This window comes from Lissotriton helveticus, chromosome 10 (assembly GCF_964261635.1).
Source record: "Lissotriton helveticus chromosome 10, aLisHel1.1, whole genome shotgun sequence".
NCBI classification, from domain to species: Eukaryota; Metazoa; Chordata; class Amphibia; order Caudata; family Salamandridae; genus Lissotriton; species Lissotriton helveticus.
In genome coordinates, this window is record NC_136071.1 from 735,631,927 (window position 1) to 735,654,056 (window position 22,130).

The window sequence follows — 22,130 nt, forward strand, 5'->3', positions numbered from 1 at the left end:
CCTCCGCCAGAAAGATGAGGCTGGAGAGGAAAGGGGGTGAAAACAAGGACAATACGTGAAAAACAAACTTTAGATGGTTAAAAAGCTGTAAATAACTTAGTGGAACATTGCCATAACTCCGGTAACAGAACAAACACGAGAAAAAAATAATCCGCAGATGATGCCCAAGGGTGGGAGCTTCCGCAGGAAGCGTGCCGACGTCACGGAAGGTACACCCAATGGTGGGACGTCGACGCCCACCTGGGCTAAAAAAAAAAAAAGGAATAGAGAGAAAAGACTAAGATTCCGGACCCAACCACCAGATTGCGGAATGATGCACAGCATAGTGAATCCAGAAAGATCTTTCAAGCTGCAAAACTACACGACAGGTAAGAAACTATTCGTTGTCTATCACAGACACTGCTATTTCTTACACGCACTAGCCTCTCACACAGTTTTAGGCCTCACACTGCGCCCTCACACAGCTTCAGGCCTCACACTGCGCCCTCACACAGCTTCAGGCCTCACACTGCGCCCTCACACAGCTTCAGGCCTCACACTGCGCCCTCACACAGCTTCAGGCCTTACACTGCGCCCTCACACAGCTTCAGGCCTCACACTGCGCCCTCGCACCGCTTCAGGCCTCACACTGTGCCCTCGCACCGCTTCAGGCCTCACACTGCGCCCTCGCACCGCTTCAGGCCTCACACTGCGCCCTCACACAGCTTTAGGCCTCACACTGCGCCCTCACACAGCTTTAGGCCTCACACTGCGCCCTCACACAGCTTTAGGCCTCACACTGCGCCCTCACACCGCTTTAGGCCACCGACTGCGCCCTCACACTACTTTAGGCCTCACTGCGCCCTCACACTACTTTAGGCCTCACTTGCTGTGGCTCACACGCTGCTGTCTCACACACACGCTGCTGTCTCACACACACGCTGCTGTCTCACACACACGCTGCTGTCTCACACACACGCTGCTGTCTCACACACACGCTGCTGTCTCACACACACGCTGCTGTCTCACACACACGCTGCTGTCTCACACACACGCTGCTGTCTCACACACACGCTGCTGTCTCACACACACGCTGCTGTCTCACACGCTGCTGTCTCACACACGCTGCTGTCTCACACACGCTGCTGTCTCACACACGCTGCTCTCACACACGCTGCTCTCACACACGCTGCTCTCACACACGCTGCTCTCACACACGCTGCTCTCACACACGCTGCTGTCTCACACACGCAGCTGTCTCACACACGCAGCTGTCTCACACACACGCTGCTGTCTCACACACACGCTGCTGTCTCACACACACGCTGCTGTCTCACACACACGCTGCTGTCTCACACACACGCTGCTGTCTCACACACACGCTGCTGTCTCACACACACGCTGCTGTCTCACACACACGCTGCTGTCTCACACACACGCTGCTGTCTCACACACACGCTGCTGTCTCACACACACGCTGCTGTCTCACACACACGCTGCTGTCTCACACACACGCTGCTGTCTCACACACGCTGCTGACTCACACGCGCTGCAACTTTGATTTAAACCTGCACAGCTAAAATATTACACTTGCATATAACATTGAAAGCATAGCATTGTTGCTAAAGCCACATCGCGTGCTACATTCGCAAGTGCTTCACAGGCAATACACAAGTGATGCCAGTGGGACAGAAGGCAGACAGAGCCTTCCGGATTGATTGATGCCTTTGCATTTGCAAGTGTTAGCTGTAAACATTGTCGAGCCGCCAGTTGATCACAAGACACACACAGACATCCTCTTTTAATTTAAAGTTTTAGACACGGTGACAGTAGAGCAGAAGCTAGACACACACATCCCCCTTACTTAACTTTTCCTCTCTGATGCGATTTTTAAACAAAAGACGTACTTGCGCCGATAGCACTGTAACAGCATCTCGCTCAGACATAACTTTAAAAAAACACTTTATAACACAGCTGCATAATGTTATGGACCGTTCACAACTATATCCAACAACAGGGTTCAATAGCAGCAAAAATAAAGATTATTTCAATGTAATCCCCCGGAGGGCTAGATTATTTGTTTGTTAAAAATCACTACATAATCTATCAGTCTACCCCAATACTACGCTCTATTTTTATATATAAACTCAATTTCACAGTGTACAAGCCAAAGAAAAACATAGCCACAACATATCCAGCTGGAGGTAACACTCCTGCTACACAGACACAGTATCACAAACTGGAAGTAGCACAACTACTTATCATAGTGCGCCAATTAATACTGGAGATTCATAACAAAACTAAAAAAACTCTCTCACACACAGTATCTCACACACTCGCACACACACTCACAAAGCATGTTCTCACAAACACACACACACACACTGATGTCTCTCTTAGACTGCTGTCTCTCACACACCATGCTCTCAGTAGGACACACACACTGCTGTTTCTTACACACACTCCTGTGTCTCTCTCACACACACACACACACACACACCTGTCTCTCTCTCACTCACACACTGCTGCCTCACACACTGCAAGACACAACAAATACAATAGAGAAATATCACACTACTGTCTCTCTCACATTGCTGTCTCTCTCACACTACTATAACTCACACACCCTGCTCTCACTAACACACATACAGTTCAGCATCTCACCCACCATGCTCACTACCACACACACAAGGTTGCATCTCACCCACTATGCTCTCACTACCACACACACAATGCTGTGTCTCATACAAACTGCTGTCTATCACACAGTTGTCTATCACACACACACACCTCTACCCCTCTTCTACCCCTCCCCTTAATCTCTCCGTACCTAACAAAACCAAACATTTGCTATGCAATAGGTCGCGCATTTACGCACATTTAATCATTTGATATTATCAATACCAACGCCTTTTATTTATGTTTTAAAAACAAAATCATAAATAAAAAAAAATCATTTGCAATGCCAATAGCTCAAACTTAGTAATTGCGAGAGCTATTGCATTGCAAATGCGTGTTTCATGTTGTGTTTTTATTCAGTAGATTTATAAACTGGTTATTCTTCATTTCCATTTAAGGGTAATAACTTTTCCTTGACAAAAAGCACACTTTCTCAAATAGTGAAAACATTGAATGTGTTCAAAATGGGCTTAGGATTTTGAACTGCACTTTATGTATTTTGTTTATGCAACTATTTATTGTAATTTATACATCAAGTGGCCGTTCTTCTGTAAACACTTTGGCTGATAAGTATTTGCAAGGACCCCCAAGTAAATCTACCAGGAGAGCAACAATTTTTCTTGTTTGTGACATTCTGACTAAAATCATGTGAAAACTGTAATTTTTACACCCTTCATTTTGTAGAAGTAAATAGTCTTAATGGTTCGCTATGTGGTATTTTCAATATTATGATTTTGTCGTTGAAGTGTTTTTCTTTCATAGTTTCCGTGGGCTCCCAGTAGCAATTGAATCTGAACTGCTTCTTTTTCAGGTGACAAGAGCTGATGTTGAAGTGCAGCCTTATGCCTTTACAACTAAGTCGTTGTTTGTGGGTCACATGGATTACAAGTACCTGCGTTGGCAGGTAAGTCAAGTTTTTTTCATTTACAGGAAGGACATTTCATAATTGACTTCAGTTGTTTTGTTCTATGGCTGTTGTATGCATGAACTGTTTGTGTGTGTGTGTGTGTGTGTGTATTTTCTCATTGTGATTGCAAATTATTTTTGGTTAGTTACATTTTTGTAAACTTACTTGAACAGTCTCCTGATAACTCTATGCAAAACAATGTGAGATGCACAGGTTTCCTCTGTCTTTATTGTATAGTCTATTAAGAAAAACGTTGGTAATTTTTAACCCCCCCCCTTACTGGCTTTTTCTTTTATTGAGTGAAAAGAATCAGTGTTTGGAAAGTGTTGGAAGCTTGCTCTGTCTATACTATATCAAACTGAGGTATAGTGTGCACAGAGTCCACTGGAACCCCAAAGGTAGCAACCGGTAAAGTTAGATAGCACCTCACTCACTATTTGTGGTAGTGTGGTCGAGCAGTAAGGCAGTATCAGAGGACCGTGTTAAGCATTTGTTATACACACTCAGTCAGCAAATGAATTCACACACTCAGACTGAACTTCAGTCCAATTGTTTTTGTATAAAGATATTCTTTTAGTTATTTTATTTCCGTTTTGCACCCTGCTGCCCCAGTGCTGCTGGTGGTGCATCTCCTGTGCTGGTCGTTTGCCCCTGCAATGCTGACTTTATCCCCAGGAGCTTTGCTCCCACACCCGACTGACCTGCTCATAAGCAGTCCCTAACCGAAGGCCACATTGGCTTTCATTGGGTCCCTGATCCCGGCTGCTCCAGTGCCGCTGGTGGTGCAACTAGAGTGTCCATCTAGATCTTGGAGAACCTTGGTCCTAACCCCCAAAACTCACTCTTGTAAGTTATGTACCTACCTTTGAAACCGCTGACACTTTTTTAGGTCGAAGCCTGCGATGGCTGCGCATGCGCAGTCTCGCTGGCAAGATCTAGTGAGATTGAGGGAGATTCACTAGCGGGCTTTAATCCCCGCCCCTCTTTCCCATTGGCCGGCGTCACCGTTTAGGCTAAACGGTGGCCAGCCATTGGGAAAGAGCACTTTATTTCAAAAAGTTTTCTCTCTTTCAGCCGTCCCACTTGGACTGGCTCACTTGGCTTCCTCCCTTTGCAAAAGGATCCTTATCTTTATGAGGCCATGTGTTTTTAAACACATGGCCTCAAAGACAAGCTCCGGCGTGATCTCTCTCGCCCCTTCTTTGCCTCTTCCACGCTCTCCTCCATCCCGTCCCCTCTCTCCCCAGCCTAGACCTTTGGATTTTGTGCATCAGTGGCTGCTTTTCTTGCAAGCATTGCTGTGGATTGTATGGGCTGGGCTACCCACCTGCTGCTGAGATCTGTGTGTGACCTCGAATGGAAGAGATGCGGTTTCTTATTACAGGAGATGTGCATGGCTTTGCACACCATAACACTGTTTTGTTATTACAGGTTATGTCCACACGTGCACACCACAACACTGTTTTTTTTAAAATTCCGGGTAATGTCCACAGCTGTGTACACTGCAGCGCTGGTTTCTTATTGCAGCTGATGTGCACGGCTGTGCACACCATAACACCGATTTGTTATTACAGGTTATGTCCACCCCACAACAGTGTTTTTTTTTATTACGGGTAATGTCCACAGCTGTGCACACTCCAGCTCTGGTTTCATATTACAGATGATGTCCACAGTTGTGCACACCAGATTGATGCTTTCTTTTTACCGCTGGTGTGCACAGCTGCGCACACTGAATCGCTGCTTTCTACTTACCGCTGATGTGCACAGCTGTGCACACCACATTGCTGCTTTCTTATTACGGCTAATGTCCACGGTTGTGCACACCACCGCTCTGCTTTGTTATTACTGCTGATGTGCACGGCTGTACACACCACGATACTGGTGCATGGCTGAGTGCGGAACAGAGACCCCTGCGGAGAGGGGCGGGAGCTGGGGCCGCCCATCCAACCCCCACCCTGGTCTGGGAGGGTTAAATCCTGGCACCCCCGCCGTGTAACAGTGATCCTGCTTGCTCCATCAGTGACTGAGCGCCAGAGCCGGGGCAGCTGCCTCGCTGCCCCTTCCTCTCAGAGCCCCCTCGCTCCCCCCTTCTCTCACAGCCCTCTCGGCTGTCCTGCCTCCTCACTGGCTGCAGCATCCCCCTGCCATGGAGTCTGCACCAGAGAGGGGCAGTCAGCACCTCGCCTCGGCAGGCGGAGCATCCTCTGAGGGACCGGAGTTCTAGAGCAGGGTACCAGCGAGCTCCAGAGGCCGAGGTCCGAACCTGGACACAGATCAGAGTCCGTGCTCCGGAGCTAAAATCAGGACTGAGGTTCAGAACACGGGTCCTAGTGCCTAGACATAGGGTGCATGCTCCAGGACGGACATTCTAGTCTTCTAAATGTCCCCAAAATTGCCTATTAAAAACACACTGCTCGGTGAGAAGACATGGTTGACCAGGATCACACTGTTTTCAATGTGTGACCCGGGATTCGAGTCCGGGTTTCCCAGACACGCCGCCTGCAATGCACCTGTATTTCTTCCTGTATTTTTGCTTTAATTCACAGGACTTTGATGATGGCTTCATGGCGCTCCATTAGACGGATTATTAAACTGTGTTTCTGGAGTGACTCACCCCCTGTTCGTTCATGTCACCAGCGTGGACTTGACCGAGCAAACAGTCTCGACTATGTAATCGTGGAATCTTTTCGGCATTCGGCTAGTGATGCCTTAGTTTGGGTTCTCAGAATCTCTTTTCTTCCGGTGCAGAGGTCATTGGGGTCAGTAACCCTTCACCCAGACGCGCTGGGAGTTCATCGTCCAACCCAATCTTCCCATCAATGCTTCAACCTGCCTGGGTGAATATTAGCTAAAAGGATGTCGCTTTACCAAATAAATATGTGGGCATTTTGGAGGGTCTATTGGCATGCCGGGTTACCGTATAACCGGGGCCAATGGACCGAATGAACATTACAGGACCAAATTGTGCGGCATGGACATCATAGCGTACAATATAGTGTAATTAATGTAGCATATTGCAGCACTTATTGTGGCAGTGTTATGTCCGCGTGTTGTCCTTCATTACACACAGTAATTCTGTCCTTTCCAATATTCACCCCTATGGTGTCAGTGTAATCCGGAGTACAGCCATCGCCCATTGAAAGCTCTTCCTGCTCAACCCTGCAGAGTTTCCACTGCGGAGCCCCACGCGCAGGGCTGTTTGTGATTTATGATCCGCTTGGAAGAATCAGACTCCTGTTAGTTTAACTCTACAAGTCGTGCATCTGTTGGTGAATTATGTGGCAAACCCATTATCATGCAGAACATGTCCAGGACCCAGACTCGCATAATTCTGTTGGTCCTGCTTGTAAGACAGTCTCTTCTGCAGTGGGGGAAGGACCAGAGGGGTAGGTGGCTGTGTCCGGGCATGTGACACACACCCACCCACTTCACCCCTCCCTCTGGTCCCTGCTGGGACTGTTCACGAGTGCCAGAGCCCCCCAGGGGCGTGTGAGAAGTGGAGGCATAGCAGAGAAGAGTGCAGAACAGGGAGCCGCAGAGGGTCCATCAAGACCCACTGCTGAAGTGGACACACTTGCTGCCACCTCAGCAGATTGGCCACGGACTTAATGGTCATCACGTCTGATCTTCTCCGCCAGAATCCACAGCAAGTTTGAAGTACAAGAAAGTTGAGCTTCAGGAGCGTGCGCCAATGGGCAGTGTGGGAGACAGCCACTGATTGGCACCATGTGTAGCTGCCCCAGATGGGCAGTGTCAGAAGCAAGAAATGTTGTGCAGTAAGAAGAGATGGCATCAATGAGAAGTGTAAAAAACCGGCTGTGGTGGGCAGTAGGACGAGCAGGCACTAGTGGGCAGTGTGAAAAGCTGCCTCTTGGTCATGCAGTGTGTGGAGTGACTACTGTGGGCAGTGCAATTAGGTGGCACTGATGGTCTCTTTAGGAAGCTGGCACTGGTGGGCGGCATGGGAAGCTGCTGCTGTAGGTGGTGTGAGGAGCTGGCACTGGTTGGCAGTGTGGAGCTGGCAGAGATAGACATGTTTGTCAGTCTAGGGTTGGCACGGGTTGGCAGTGTGGGGCCGGCACGGGTTGGCAGTGTGGGATTGGGACTGGTTGGCAGTGTGGGGCTGGCACGGGTTGGCAGTGTGGGATTGGGACTGGTTGGCAGTGTGGGGCTAGCACGGGTTGGCAGTGTGGGACTGGTTGGCAGTGTGGGGCTGGCACGGGTTGGCAGTGTGGGGCTGGCACGGGTTGGCAGTGTGGAATTGTGACTGGTTAGCACTGTGGGGCTGGCAGTGTGGGATTGGGACTGGTTGGCAGTGTGGGGCTGGCACGGGCTGGTAGTGTGGGACTGGTTGGCAGTGTGGGGCTGGCACGGGTTGGCAGTGTGGGGCTGGCACGGGTTGGCAGTGTGGGATTGGGACTGGCTGGCAGTGTGGGGCCAGCACAGGTTTGAAGCCATGCCCACATCCGCGCCTCTGTCCTGCTTCCAGGCACGTATCTCAAAACCTACCTTCCTTCCTTTGGTTGCTGTAGGCCAACGGTAGCAGACAGACCCTTCTTTTCCTGAAAGATTGTTTGTGCTTGAAGAACGCCCGAGCTGAGCCGTCCATGCCACGTGACTCGTGATGTGCATACAACTGGGTCAGTGCTCCATGCTCGCACAGGTGTGCACAACGCCCAGCAGCAGAATGACTCTTTTGTGGGGTGTGTGCATCTGAAAAGTGTTTTCATTTCCTGCCCCAGGCGCCTTAGAATAAGGACCCTGAACCTGCCACCCAGTGGCGCTAGAATCGTCAGACCTAACCCTGCGCACCCCATGAGAGTACCCACTCACCCCACAGGCAGGGAAGTGCCCCACAGAACAGTAGGCCGCAGGGGGTTCCCTAGGCACTGAAGTTTGTTCTTGGAGTTCAGGCTTGCCGCGGGAGAGCTCTGCAGTCAGCGCCCAACATCTGCTCTTCTGCCTCCAAACAGCATCCGTTCCCGACCTCGGAAGCATGAAGAGGCGATTCGACGCAGCCGGCGCTCCGGCATGTTGTAGGCACTGCAGGTTCACGTGCACTGAACCCTGGGCCCAAGGTCTGCGTGGCTACTGGGGCGTCTCCGGCTATTATTGGTCAGGTCCCCCCCCTCCCACCTCTCCATGGTCAGGGGCACACCCCTCCCTCCATGTGCGTCCAGAAAGACACATCTTTATTGTAGTCCTGATCAATCGCCTAAAATCATTACACAATGAAACCTACAGATCATAAATAGCAAGGCGCATGCACACCAACTTGTTCAAAGCACGTGGACGAAAATCCGAATACATTCGACTCTAGAGCTACATATAAAATAATGAGCAGCTTTAAATGAAAAATAAATAAAGTTCTTGCTCAGTGGGAAGTGCACTGTGGTACATTATGAAACCTCTATTAGTTAATGCAATGCAAAGGTCTGTGTGTAACCAGAGCGTCGCAGAATTAAATCTTGGTTGGTGCAGTTGAGAATAGTGACTTGTGTATGTTTAGTGCTAGGAGGTCACCGCCTCTGACAGAAAGCACTGTGAATATGTAAGTCATTATTTTGTACTTGCGTTACCCACAGTATAAGATAGATTGATCAAAATGTTCAATTAAGTTTTACCATAAATTGGTGCTTCCAAAATGTAGATTTTAGTAATACCAGAGTCCATGTAATTTATTTTTTTTTTCTTTTTTTTTTACATAACCGTCCCCTCAACACCTGCTATGGGGTACTAAGGGCTGTGTAAATGCGTTACAATTAAAAGCACGCACATCACAGCCCAGTTGTTAACTCTTTGCACTAACTCTGCCCAGCCACTCAAAAAAAAAATCTTTAACATCACAAGTGATTAGATCAGTGGCTCCCAAGCACCCTTTTCACTAATCGACTATGATGCATATATAGCGCTCTCTATACCCCCCACCTCCACCGCATCTGTGATGCTACACAATCTGTAGGACCCACCTTTGATAGGCACTAAAACTCCTTGTACCTAGAATCGATATATTCCAGAGTTGGCGCGGTACTACTCTCTACTACTCACTCCACTCTCTACTTCTCACTCCACTCTCTACTACTCTGTACTACTCACTCTACTACTCTCTAATAACTCTGTACTACTCTCTCTACTCGCTACTACTCACTCTCTACTACTCACTCTCTATTACTCTGCTACTTACTCTACTCTCTACTATTGTCTACTACTCTACTACTCACTCTCTACCTCTTACCTCTCTCTACCTCCTGCTCTACCTCTCTCTACAATCACCCTCTCTATCGCTACGTCTCTCTAAGTGCACACATATGCACATATATAAATATATATATGTATATATGCATATGCATTTATATGTGTGTGTGTGTGTGTATGTATATATATATATATATATATATATATATATATATATATATATATATATATATATATTCACTGAAAAAACCATAGGTTATAGACCATATATAGTTAGGAATTAGCATTTACAAAACCTTGAAAATTCACTGAAAAAACCATAGGTTATAGACCATATATAGTTAGGAATTAGCATTTAAAAAACCTTATTTTACTCACACAAAACCATTGAAATTCCATATATAGTTAGTTGCACTAACTATATATTGCGCACCCGCAATCCACTGCTGATCATGTCACATATTACATCATTCATGACATGGTCAGTGACATCACTGATGACATCACTGATGACATCTCAAATGACATCACTGATGACATCACTGATGACAACATCCAGTGACTATGTTTCTGTAAAGTTAAAATATGTCTTACATATTGAAGAATGAGTGGATGTATAAGTGTCTGGACGAAGGATTTAGTAGGTGCATGACTGAATGTATGAGTGAGTGATTAAATGTGTCTCACTGAGTGCATGGGTTAGTGACTAAACTGTCTTAATTTGTGCATCATTATGTCTGTTGTTCTGTAAACTGCTGCATGTGTTGATCAGTAGCTATATGAGTAACTATATGGGTTATTGATTGATTGCCCAAGTATTTGCATGGGAGACTGAGTGTGTGTGTGGCTGGATGGGAGGTGTGTGACTCTGTACAGATCAATGTGTACTTGTATCAATGATTGTATAAGAGAGTAAGTATGTGTTAGTATATGGTTGAAAACGTAAGGTGCTCTATGTTTAACTGTATAGAGTAGAAAATGGAAGTGTGATTGATTCTTTACAGGACTGACTAGGTGTGTGAGTAACTCCATGGATGAGTGGCAGAGTGTGAGTGTCTGTATAGGTGTATGAGTGCATATGATTGTGTTGTAAAGATGAGTGATTGTATGTATGAATGATTGTATGGGTGAATGAGTGAATGTGTGTGTAGACGTAGGAATCAGTGAGTACGTATGTAGTAACTAGTATTGGTGTGTCAATGGTTTCAAAAATTATACTCTGTTTTTAACACTGGGTGAAACAGAGGTTATATTAAAATGTGAAGAGATGCATTGTATTGTCACATGAATAATATCATCAGTGATGTGGTCATTGATGTCAAATGAGATGTCATCAGTGATGTCATCAGTGATGTCATTTGAGATGTCATCAGTGATGTCATCAGTGATGTCACTGACCATGTCATGAATGATGTAATATGTGACATGATCAGCAGTGGATTGCGGGTGCGCAATATATAGTTAGTGCAACTAACTATATATGGAATTTCAATGGTTTTGTGTGAGTAAAATAAGGTTTTTTAAATGCTAATTCCTAACTATATATGGTCTATAACCTATGGTTTTTTCAGTGAATTTTCAAGGTTTTGTAAATGCTAATTCCTAACTATATATGGTCTATAACCTATGGTTTTTTCAGTGAATTTCAATGGTTTTTTAATAGCAAATATCATAAGCTGTCGAATGTCAAGTACGTGGTAAGTGAAAACATTTTCGTGTTTATGCACACTGATCTGCTTTGAATGGTGCCCCCCCCCCTCATTTCTATTAGGAGTACTCTCTCTTTGCAGATAGTGAAAGGTAGTTAACGCAGGCCTTTGCCCCCGTTGTAATCCGTCGTGCCTGCTTCTCTCTCCATTTGATTGATTGTTATCCAAGTATTTACTGTTTTAGAATTAGTTCTCTTTGGTTCATTCTCTATTTACAAACAAACACAGAGTCGCAATACTCTGTTTAGTCTTTGCAGATAACGAAAAATCGTGTAAAAAAAAGAAAAGGAATCGAGCAAAATCAGTAGGCCACTAATGGGATCTCTTTTTGACCTCGCTAAAATAGAAACATTAGGAACAACCCCTCATGACAAATACAAAACTAGTGAGATGAACTGAACTCCACACAATGATGGCTGCAAAACAGCTCGGCTCCGCCACCCACCCCGCCCAAAATAACGATAAAGAGCGGCTGCCATGATTGGTTGCGGAATGGCCACGACGGAGCTACGAAATGATGCTGCTCTCATGCTAACCCCAGCTTCAGTCTGAAACATCCAGAAACACTGTAGACTACCAATTCGATCAGTTCCGGTAGCGCCCCAATGTAACCCGGTAGAGAAGAACTAGCCCTCCCCTCTTTGACTGATGGTTCTTGTTGCCTGTCCCTTCTGTTGTCATTTAACAGAACTATTTAGCCTGCTGAAAGGGGTTGTGTTCCGACCGCTGGTTGGTGGAGACATTTTGACTATATTCTGGACCTGCGTTGTCGCGTAATGCGTCATATGACGCGCCGCGTTAGCGCATCCGGAAGTCATCCGGGGCGCGCAGCGCGTAACGTAAGCATAACAAGTCATGTGACTTGTTAATAAAACTTTTCATTGGTTCATTTTACTTTTCTTATTGTAATGATGAAAGGCTTGGTCATATGACCTAAAAATTACGCTTTTCATTACTTCCGAACATTATTTTTTCTTAAATATATGTTATAATGTTCCAGACTAATGTACTTTCCCGGAAATTTTACAACTGTCCTGCAAGTAAAATATATTCTTTTTTCGAGAAAAAGAGCGTTTCTTCGTCCCATGATGGAGCCGTTGAGCAAAAGAGGGTCGACCTGCTGTCTTAGTCGCCGATACGCCTGAATATGAGATTCTTATCGATCACTTTATGTTGCAGGAATAGAAAACACAACAGCCCTTGACCATTTATCTTTACTGCGTTCCTTCGTATTATACCTTTTACCCTTCATGTAATTGGTCTGCTTTATTTCACTTGCCTTTTAATGATTCTAAAACAGTGACTATTATTACAAACTTTACCAATGTATATACTACTACCATGTTTTCTTTTAAAAACCTTTATTGTGAAAATTTCATTATACAAATACGAGCCTATAACCACGTGGGCCGGCCACGGAGCAAACTGTAATCGTATGTGATGAGTAGACATTTACACTGTAGAGGAACGTAACGGGCGGGCCATTAGGTTGCAAGAACTAAGGTGTCTAACAGTTACGGAATCGGTGGACGTACATTTTATAATTAAAATACGACAGGGCCAGTTACAATAAAATTATCTAGATATACATTTGCGGGCAAGTACCATGGGTGACGTTAATTCGAACTTTCAACAGTACAGTAATCAATAACACATCAGAACTTAATATCAATAGGGATGTCGAAATATTCAATCAATTCTCGTCCCCGCCCGCCATGTGCTTCAAAACTGCATACGTATCTCGTGATTTCAAGGTTCTGCAACCAGTACACAACAAGGAGTTACGAGTCCCATTTATTTCGGCGCCATTTTGGGCGAGGACGGGCAGGTCCAGGATATAGTCAAAATGTCTCTACCAACCATCGACTATGATGATGTTCATATGCTGTATTTATTAGAGTAACACTCATCTGTCCACATGAAATTAATTTGCCACAATCTAAACATGTCATTTTAATCTTTCCAAAGTTCTTCTAAAAATTTGGGACCGTTTCCCTTGCCTCTGAAGCTCTCAGTGCCACTTCTTTGATGAATGTACTAGCAGGTCAGGGGTTCTCCTCCAAATCTCTCTTTTATGCAGCACTATAATTAATTGGTGCCACCTCTCCATATGACGATGCATGGTATAGTTACCACAACTATATTTTTTTTCGGTTCCTCTGGAGAGTTCATCGTGGCAGATGAAGCGTGTAACGTACCGGGCATTTACCTTTTTTTGCATGTACAGGAAAGGAAAAAAAAATCGAGCGTCCGAGTTCTAAGGTGTCCCAGGGCCATTTTAGTGGAGGACATGATACAGCGATAATGCCCTGGATAAGGACACTTCCTTCGGGCACCCCACGCCGTCTTTCGGCGCAGCATTGTAGGATGGCCACACCAGTGCGGCAACTTGCTAGACACCACCTCGGTGCCATCCGGATCTCGGCGCCCCACTGCAGATGAACTGCCTCCACATGGAGAAGCGGGAGAGGCTCGTTTGCGCCGCCTCCCCCCCCCCCTTCGGGCACCCCACGCCGACTTTCGGCGCAGCATTGTAGGATGGCCACACCAGTGCGGCAACTTGCTGGACACCACCTCGGTGCCAACCGAATCTCAGCGCCTTGTGTTGTCTTCCATTCCGAAAATATTGTTGGCAGCATTTTGAAAGGAAAGACAAACAGCCGTTTGTGGCCCTCACTACACCGTTCTCCTAGTGAGTCTCACATTGTTACATTTAGGAAGAATGTTGAAGAGTAGTATGTTGAAAATCTGAAGCCATTGTTATACAAACTCTCAACCAGCCTTGGATGGAAAAATCCTGAAGAATGTACAAACTGAAAACCAGTTTTTCTCTGTATAGCATCAGCAGCAACGCTTGAGTCAGCTTTGTGTGAAGCCGCCATTTTGATTCAATCAATAGCGTCCCCCTGCACACATTCAGGGACCTGGTCGTGTCTTCAGGTCAAACGGATTGTGGGACAAGATGCACAAAGGAAAAGGAAAAAAGTTCCGCCGGACCCCGGGAGGTGGCCGCCTATGTCATGGGCGATCTTAGGCCACACCAGGGCAATAGTGAAGCTGCAGCAGGTGCAAATAAGCTTCAGACAGTGTTACAAGCGCTGCTCAGAACTCTCAACTATGACACCACCTCGGTGCCATCCGGATCTTGGCGCCTTGTGCTGGTTCCGGCCTATTCACACATCGGTCCGCTACTGACGCCACCTCACAGGCCAACGGGGCACCCCACGCCGACTTTCGGCGCAGCATTGTAGGATGGCCACACCAGTGCGGCAAATTGCTGGACACCACCTCGGTGCCATCCAGATCTCGGCGCGTTGTGCTGCCTTCGGCCTATTCGCCACAAGTGCGCACGCAACTCAGCTGCATAGCGAGTGAAACACCAAGGGGCGCCCCACTGCAGCCGAGGAACCTCCATCTTGGGGGCGACGCACAGCATCACATTGCTTTCCAATGCAGTCAGATCCTCAAACAGCCCCCACTGACTGACGCGAACTCACAGGCCAACGGGGCGCCCCACGCCGACTTTCGGCGCAGCATTGTAGGATGGCCACACCAGTGCGGCAAGTTGCTGGACACCACCTCGGTGCCATCCGGATCTTGGCGCGTTGTGCTGCCTTTGGCCCCATTCGCACATCAGTCCGCTACTGACGCCATCTCACAGGCTAATGGGGCGCCCCACGCCGACTTTCAGCATTGTAGGATGACCACACCAGTACAGCAACTTGCTAGACATCACCTCGGTGCCATCCGGATCTCGGCGCCCCACTGCAGATGAAGTGCCTCTCAACTATGAAACCACCACTGTGACATCCGGATCTTGGCGCGTTGTGCTGCCTTCGGCCTATTCGCACATCGGTCCGCTACTGACGCCATCTCACAGGCTAATGGGGCGACCCACGCCGAGTTTCAGCATTGTAGGATGACCACACCAGTGCAGCAACTTGCTAGACATCACCTCGGTGCCATCCGAATCTTGGCATCTCAACGCCTAGTGGTATCTTCCATACAGAAAATATTGTTACGCTACCTTTGGCCCCATTCGCACATCAGTCCGCTACTGACACCATCTCACAGGCCAACAGGGCGCCCCACGCCGACTTTCAGCATTGTAGGATGGCCACACCAGTGCGGCAACTTACTAGACACCACCTCGGTGCCATCCGGATCTTGGCGCGTTATGCTGCCTTCGGCCTATTCGCACATCGGTCCGCTACTGACGCAAACTCACAGGCCAACGGGGCGCCCCACGCCGACTTTCAACATTGTAGGATGGCCACACCAGTGCTGCAACTTGCTGGACACCACCTCGGTGCCATCCGGATCTTGGCGCGCTGTGTTGCCTTCGGCCTATTCGCACATCGGTCCGCTACTGACGCCGCCTCACGTGCCAACGTATTTTCTCCGCATTTTATACCCTATGCCGCATAACAGGTCATGTGACTTGTTTATAAAACTTTTCATTGGTTCATTTTACTTTTGGTTTCCTAATGATGGAAGGCTTGATCATATGACCTAAAAACAACACTTTTCATTGGATGAAAACTTTTTTTTTTTCCAAACGATGAAAGCCCCACCTTGTTTCTGGATGTTTCAGACTGAAGCTGGCGTCAGCATGAGAGCACCACCATCTCGTAGCTCCGTCGTAGTCATTCCGCGAGCAATCATGGCAGCCGCTCCCCACCAGAAGCCTGCAGGAGTCGGGGCCCCCAAAACTTTTGATGAATTCTCAAGGCGGAGGGGACGCTTTCGAGAATGGGGTCCAAGACCTAGCAGACAAGCGTCCGATTTCCAAGGTGTCCCAGGGCCATTTCAGTGGACCAGGCCCAAAAAGGAAAGAGCCTGCCGCCATTTTGAGAGTCCTGTGACAGCCGCCTATCGCTGCACCGCAAGAGTGGGCGCAACTCAGCTGAATTGCGGCTTTTGACACAGTGGACCAAAAACGGACGGAATGGCAACTGAAACGGTAAAGGGGCGCCCCACTACAACAGATGACACTCCACCTGGAGAGGCCCGTTCACGCCGCCTCCCCCGGGGCGCCCCACGCCGTTATTCGGAGCAGCATTGTAGGATACCAAAACCAGTGCGGCAACTTACTGGACATCACCTTGGTGCCATCGTTCTGCTGCCTTGGAACTATTCGCACAACAGTTTGCTACTGAAGACCCACCCCCCGCGACGCCCCACGCCGTTATTTGCTGGGTGGCAACTTACTAGACATCACTTTCGTGTCATCTAGATTTCAGCGCGTTCTGCTGCCTTGGAACTATTCGCACAACAGTTTGCTACTGATGACCCGCCCCACGCCGGAAATCTGGACGTTGTGCTGCGTTGGGACTATTCGCACAGCCGACCGCTACTTCGTTGTTTTTCCCTAAAAATGTTTATATGTTATTACTATTTTTGTTTTCTTGTATATATTTATAAATTATTAAAGTTTTATAATCTTACTACTTTGTCGGAGTGCTATATATTTTTAATGTGACACATAATTGTAAAAACTTTGATGTACAAAGAGTCATCCCTGGAATCTTCCGCTTCACGCTCGGTCCCCTCCCCAATCACAATACAGGATGGTTTTCAGATAATAGCAACGCTTCTGCTGTGACGGATCTCATCGAGTGTGGGCCTTGATCTACTATAACTCCTTTGAAGAGGGGTGAATCTTTACAGCTGTGGCCATAAACTACATCTGCAGGGCTAGCTGATACCCTAGGACCAGCCTGGACAATCGGACACAGAGGAAAAGGAGTGTCAGAGGGTGCAGTAGTGAATAGGGCGAAAGGGAGGTGTCGGGCGGGCACAGGGTGTGATTCTCAGGAAAGAGCAGCGCAGATGGGGGGAGGTTTATTACCCATGCATAAGACAGAGAGCGGGGGTGACCACTGGCTGGGGGAGATGCTTGCGAGGGTGGGGAGCCATGCTAAGGATCGACAGCGTGCACAGAGTGGGTCTGGTCAAGGCATCTAAAATGGCTGCCGGCACGACAAAAGTGTGGCATTTGAAAAAAGACAAGATGGCGCAGACAATGTTTTTCAACACTTCCTGATTTCCTTCGAATCGAACGTTAACAGACGTTGGGGCATATTACCAAAGTTAAGCGATATTTATCCCTAACGATGCATTGCAAAGATTTTTTTACCGTCAGAAATTATCGCAGATAAACCTTGCTATTATCAAAGTTTATCGCAAATACGATAAAAACCGACCGCAATGCATTAATATCGCTGAAAACTCAGCGATATTCATGCATTACCGAGCTAATCCTCTTAGCCATGTTATCCACCTCCCATAGGATAACATGGCTAAGAACTGCTCAGGGCAGCTGTTACTTTTTGGAGATATTCGCGCTTATCTCGAATATTTCCAAAAGTTGATAATAGGAGATAGCGATGTTAGCGACTGTTTCCAGTCGCTAACATCTTGGCATGCCCACTTTGCATGTCATTAGTGATAAATATCACTCACATGCAAAGTGGGGCCCAAGATGGTCGCTATCTCCTACTAGCCGTCGCTAACTGGTGTTAGCAACAGCTAGGTAATACAGATATAATTTTATCTCCGCGAAGCGGAGCGCTGTTACAGATATATATCTTGTTTTTGAACGTTAATTTCTCAAAATGCACTGAAGCACATATATTGAGACCTAGCAAAGGCACATCGGGCTACCAGTCCCTAATATTTTACCAAGTTTCGTGCAAATCCATTCAGCCGTTCGATTATTATTATTATTTTTTTTTTTTGCCCCGCGGGGCCCTTTTAAAACCTCCACATCAAACCTAGGGGATCAGCGAGGATCTACTATGCCCCCTTATGGTCATTTGCCCCTTCGCTTTGGCCTCCTCTTGTCTCTCGATCCTACCGAGAGACAAGATGGCGGCCGCTACGGACTGTTTGCGGCCACTACGGACTGTTTGGAATGTTGACAGACGCCGGAGAACCAATCAGCTTCGCTTCACAAAGCTCCGTTGCGTGAAAAGTACGCGTCCTAGGCCGCTGCCCGGTCCGCGCTTACAGATATATATCTTTTTTTAAACGTTAATTTCTCAAAATCCACTGGAGCACATATATTGAGACCTACAAAAGGCACATCGGGCTACCAGTCCCTACAATTTTGCCAAGTTTCGTGCAAATCCATTCAGCCGTTCGGGCTAAAAGTGAGGCCAACCGCCCTATGGAAATTAACATGGGAAAAACGCGTTTTGGGACCCCCCTTTTTTCTCGGCCCCCCCTTGACGAACCCCCCCCAAATTTTCAAAGGCTGCTCAGAAACAAAATGTGCCATTTTCCTGAAAATTTCAGCCAATTCCGTCCACAAACGGCAAAGTTATTAGACATAGAATTTTCAAAAATCCCATAGAGAAAAAATCCTAACTATATATACCTACTGGCGACCGCCAGTAGGTAATATATATATATATATATATATATATATATATATATATATATATATATATATATCCATCAAAAGTGCAGATACCCATTTGGAAGCAACAACATACACGGACTCAGTGTCGAACTTAATTTATTTCACGCACTTGCCAGCAGGCTTTCAAAAGTAAGTCTCTTCATGCAATTCGAGTGCCAAATGCTTTTCGAGAGCGAAGGCCTCAGTGGCAAATTTCATCCAGGTGCTGGAGCGCTCCCATAAATGTACGTGACCCCGCCCTCTGAGCTTTGTAAAGAACAGCAGCGTTTCTGGGATTGGTAGTCCTTAGTAAGGAGGGGAGCTCATCAGCAAAATTGATGCAAATAAAAGCCCAAGTGGGTTTGAAGGCACATTACCATTGTCTGCCTGCCCCGCTTTTCAGTCTGTGATTAAGTGTTCAAGGGGCACCCCTGCTGCGCCCAAAGACGTCCGTGTCCAAGCTCCACTTTGCTCCTGAAGAGCTATCTCTGCCCCGCCCCACTTGGGCTTCTATTTGCATCAATTTTGCTGATGAGCTCCCCTCCTTACTAAGGACTACCAATCCCAGAAACGCTGCTGTTCTTTACAAAGCTCAGAGGGCGGGGTCACGTACATTTATGGGAGCGCTCCAGCACCTGGAGGAAATTTGCCACTGAGGAAGAGAGCCTTCGCTCTCGAAATGCATTTGGCACTTTAATTGCATGAAGAGGCTTACTTTTGAAAGCCTGCTGGCAAGTGCGTGAAATAAATTAAGTTTGACACTGAGTCCGTGTATGTTGTTGCTTCCAAATGGGTACCTGCACTTTTGATGGATATTTATATATATCTATACTACTATAATAAAGGAAGAACTTTCAGCCTTTGAGGCGGGTAAACTCGGGAACCACAGCGCCAATCCACACTCCCGATACACCGTTGGAATCGTCAGGGTGTGTAGATGGTTATAGGCTATATAAATTTGAAAAAAAACATGATTTAAAAAATGTACAGTAAAAAAAGAAGTCCCTTCGAAGTAGCGCTGGCCGCGACGTGCGTGCTTACGTCCGGAGCGCGGGGAGGAGCGGCGTCCAGGAGCGCGACGAGGAGCGGCGGACATGGCGCGGGGGAGGAGCGGTAACGTGAGGAGCAGCGGACAAGCCAGCAGCGACAGGCTGGAGGAGCGGCGGCTGAGGTAAGGGAGAGCCGATAATGGCGCTGTGGAAAAGTAAATTTTGCCATGTTCTGTGTCCCTACGTGTTCCCCATGTTATGTTATATGTGCATGATTAATATGCATATGTATTCCCCATCATCGATTAAAGACGCAATTACAGTTGTGTCCATCTCTAGTATGCCAGTTTCCAGTTCTCGTGAAAGCTACGAGTATTGAGCCTATGTAAAGCTACGTTGCCACGTTTCTCAGTGTGCACGTTATTTCATTGAAAGTCCCCGTTTCTAGGCCTCAAAAAGGGCCCGGACTCAGATTCAGCTCCTGTCTCCTGAACCCTCGCTGAGGAGCGATACAGCCCCCACCTGTATCCCTGACCCTTCACTTACTTCCTGCCTCACAGTGCCCGGCTCGGCCTGGCTCTGCCTGCCAGTCTGCCAAGAGTATGTTATGATTCTAGTTATCAGTCCATTCCTCCTTCCCTGCATTCCTAAGCTACTGAATCGCATCAATAGTTTCCGTCATGGTCTAGCCTTTACGTCTCCATGTAAGAGAAATACTGTATTAATGGTCATTTAATATTCCTCAACACGCACTACATGTAGAATTATGCATGCACCAGTCTTAGAGTCTGTTAGCCTTTACCCTGATAACTTTTGGATTCTATCAACATGTTCTCTAAACATCAGATACTAGATAGTGTTTAGGTACATGTCGCTCTGACTCTCCAGACTTCAGTCTCTCCTTCTAGCGCAGAAGTCATAGCCCCCAGCTTCTCCCTAGTAACACGTCATTGTCAGTTTGCGCGCACCATTAGGTTAGAGGTCCCGGCTCCTTAGGTAGCCCCCTCCATGTTTCCGCCCCATTTATGACATATATTCTGTTACGTTTACATCACATGTCTATGTATACGCCCTGTTCACGCCTCTTGTTACACCCACTTCAGCCTTATCTTTCGCGACTGCTACAGGCCCTGCCTACTGCTACGCCTATTGTATTGAACATCATGTATTTTGTTTAAGTATATATATGCGTGTACACTGTTATTAAAGCCACCACTGCTTCCCCCTTACCCCGTTGTGCTAGCTAGCTGCCATCCTATTCCTGTGCAGGTTGTCCTGTTCCTGTCCTTTATGCTGTATTAAACCTGCAAACTCCTACTACCTCGAATCTTGACTCTTATTTATTGAGCTATCTGTTATTGTTATATCTAGTCAAAAATAGAGGTATTATTTATTTATTTACCACATAATGGCGCCCGAACAGGGACTTGCCCTTTCCCCACGCGCCGGAGAAGCCACGCAAGCCCCCTGATCCTCTGCAGCCGTGACGGAACCATACCGTGCACGTGCAGATATTTCTGCTTCAAGTATCCCTCAGGCCCACGGAGGAGACGGAGGTTGCGGTCCAGCATCCAGACGAGGCGGTGGAGGAACGCGGCGAGTCCCGACCAGAGCCCAAGCCGAGAGTCCAAGGTCCGAGGTATCCGGAGGCCCACCCGTAACAGAAGTCCGAAGTTCGTCCGTCCGGCGCCGTAGCAGTCCAGTCCAGTCCGAGGCTTTCCGTTCTTGCTGCCCGGTGAGTACCGTTGCTGGGGTAGTATCTAGACAGGGTCAATTGCATTGTCTCTGGTCCGTGGGTTTGGGGTACACAGATCCAACACGAAGTGTCCACTTAGGTGGATGCGGGTCCTGACGTGTCTCTTTATGAGACCGGTAAGTTTCGTACTGTTTTAGCAGTGCATCTAGTTTCTGTTCTAGTCCGTTCTGTTCTCGAGAAATTCATGTATTCTGTTTTCAGTATTCCAGGTAGTATTTTGTCAGAGCTGTTATTTTAAATGTCATTCATGTATTTCAATGTCGTGGTATGAAAGTGGTGTAATTATCGTGTTCATTGTGTATTGTATTGTGTCTAGACTCCAGTCCAGTCATGCCTTTGTTTTCCAAATTACGTCAGTTAAAAACTAGAAAAGGTCTGTTAGAAGAAGCAGTTCCTGTCCCGCCTAGGGACAGTCCAGGTCATTTTATGTATCAAAAGCATGGCATAAGTGCCATATTATATCTAGATTTATGGGTGGAGTACACCAAACAGTTAGAAGAAAAGTACAGAT

At 47.1% G+C, this 22,130-nt stretch overlaps 1 protein-coding gene across 1 annotated transcript in view; it reads left to right on the forward strand.

Annotated features, from left to right (window-relative positions):
* GTPBP4 (GTP binding protein 4) overlaps nucleotides 1-22,130 on the forward strand; it is a 240,503-nt gene that overhangs the window by 80,641 nt on the left and 137,732 nt on the right. Inside the window, exon 6 of the mRNA XM_078663297.1 lies at nucleotides 3,470-3,562. Coding sequence (XP_078519423.1) covers nucleotides 3,470-3,562 — 93 coding nt within the window. The remainder of the gene's footprint in view (nucleotides 1-3,469; nucleotides 3,563-22,130) is intronic.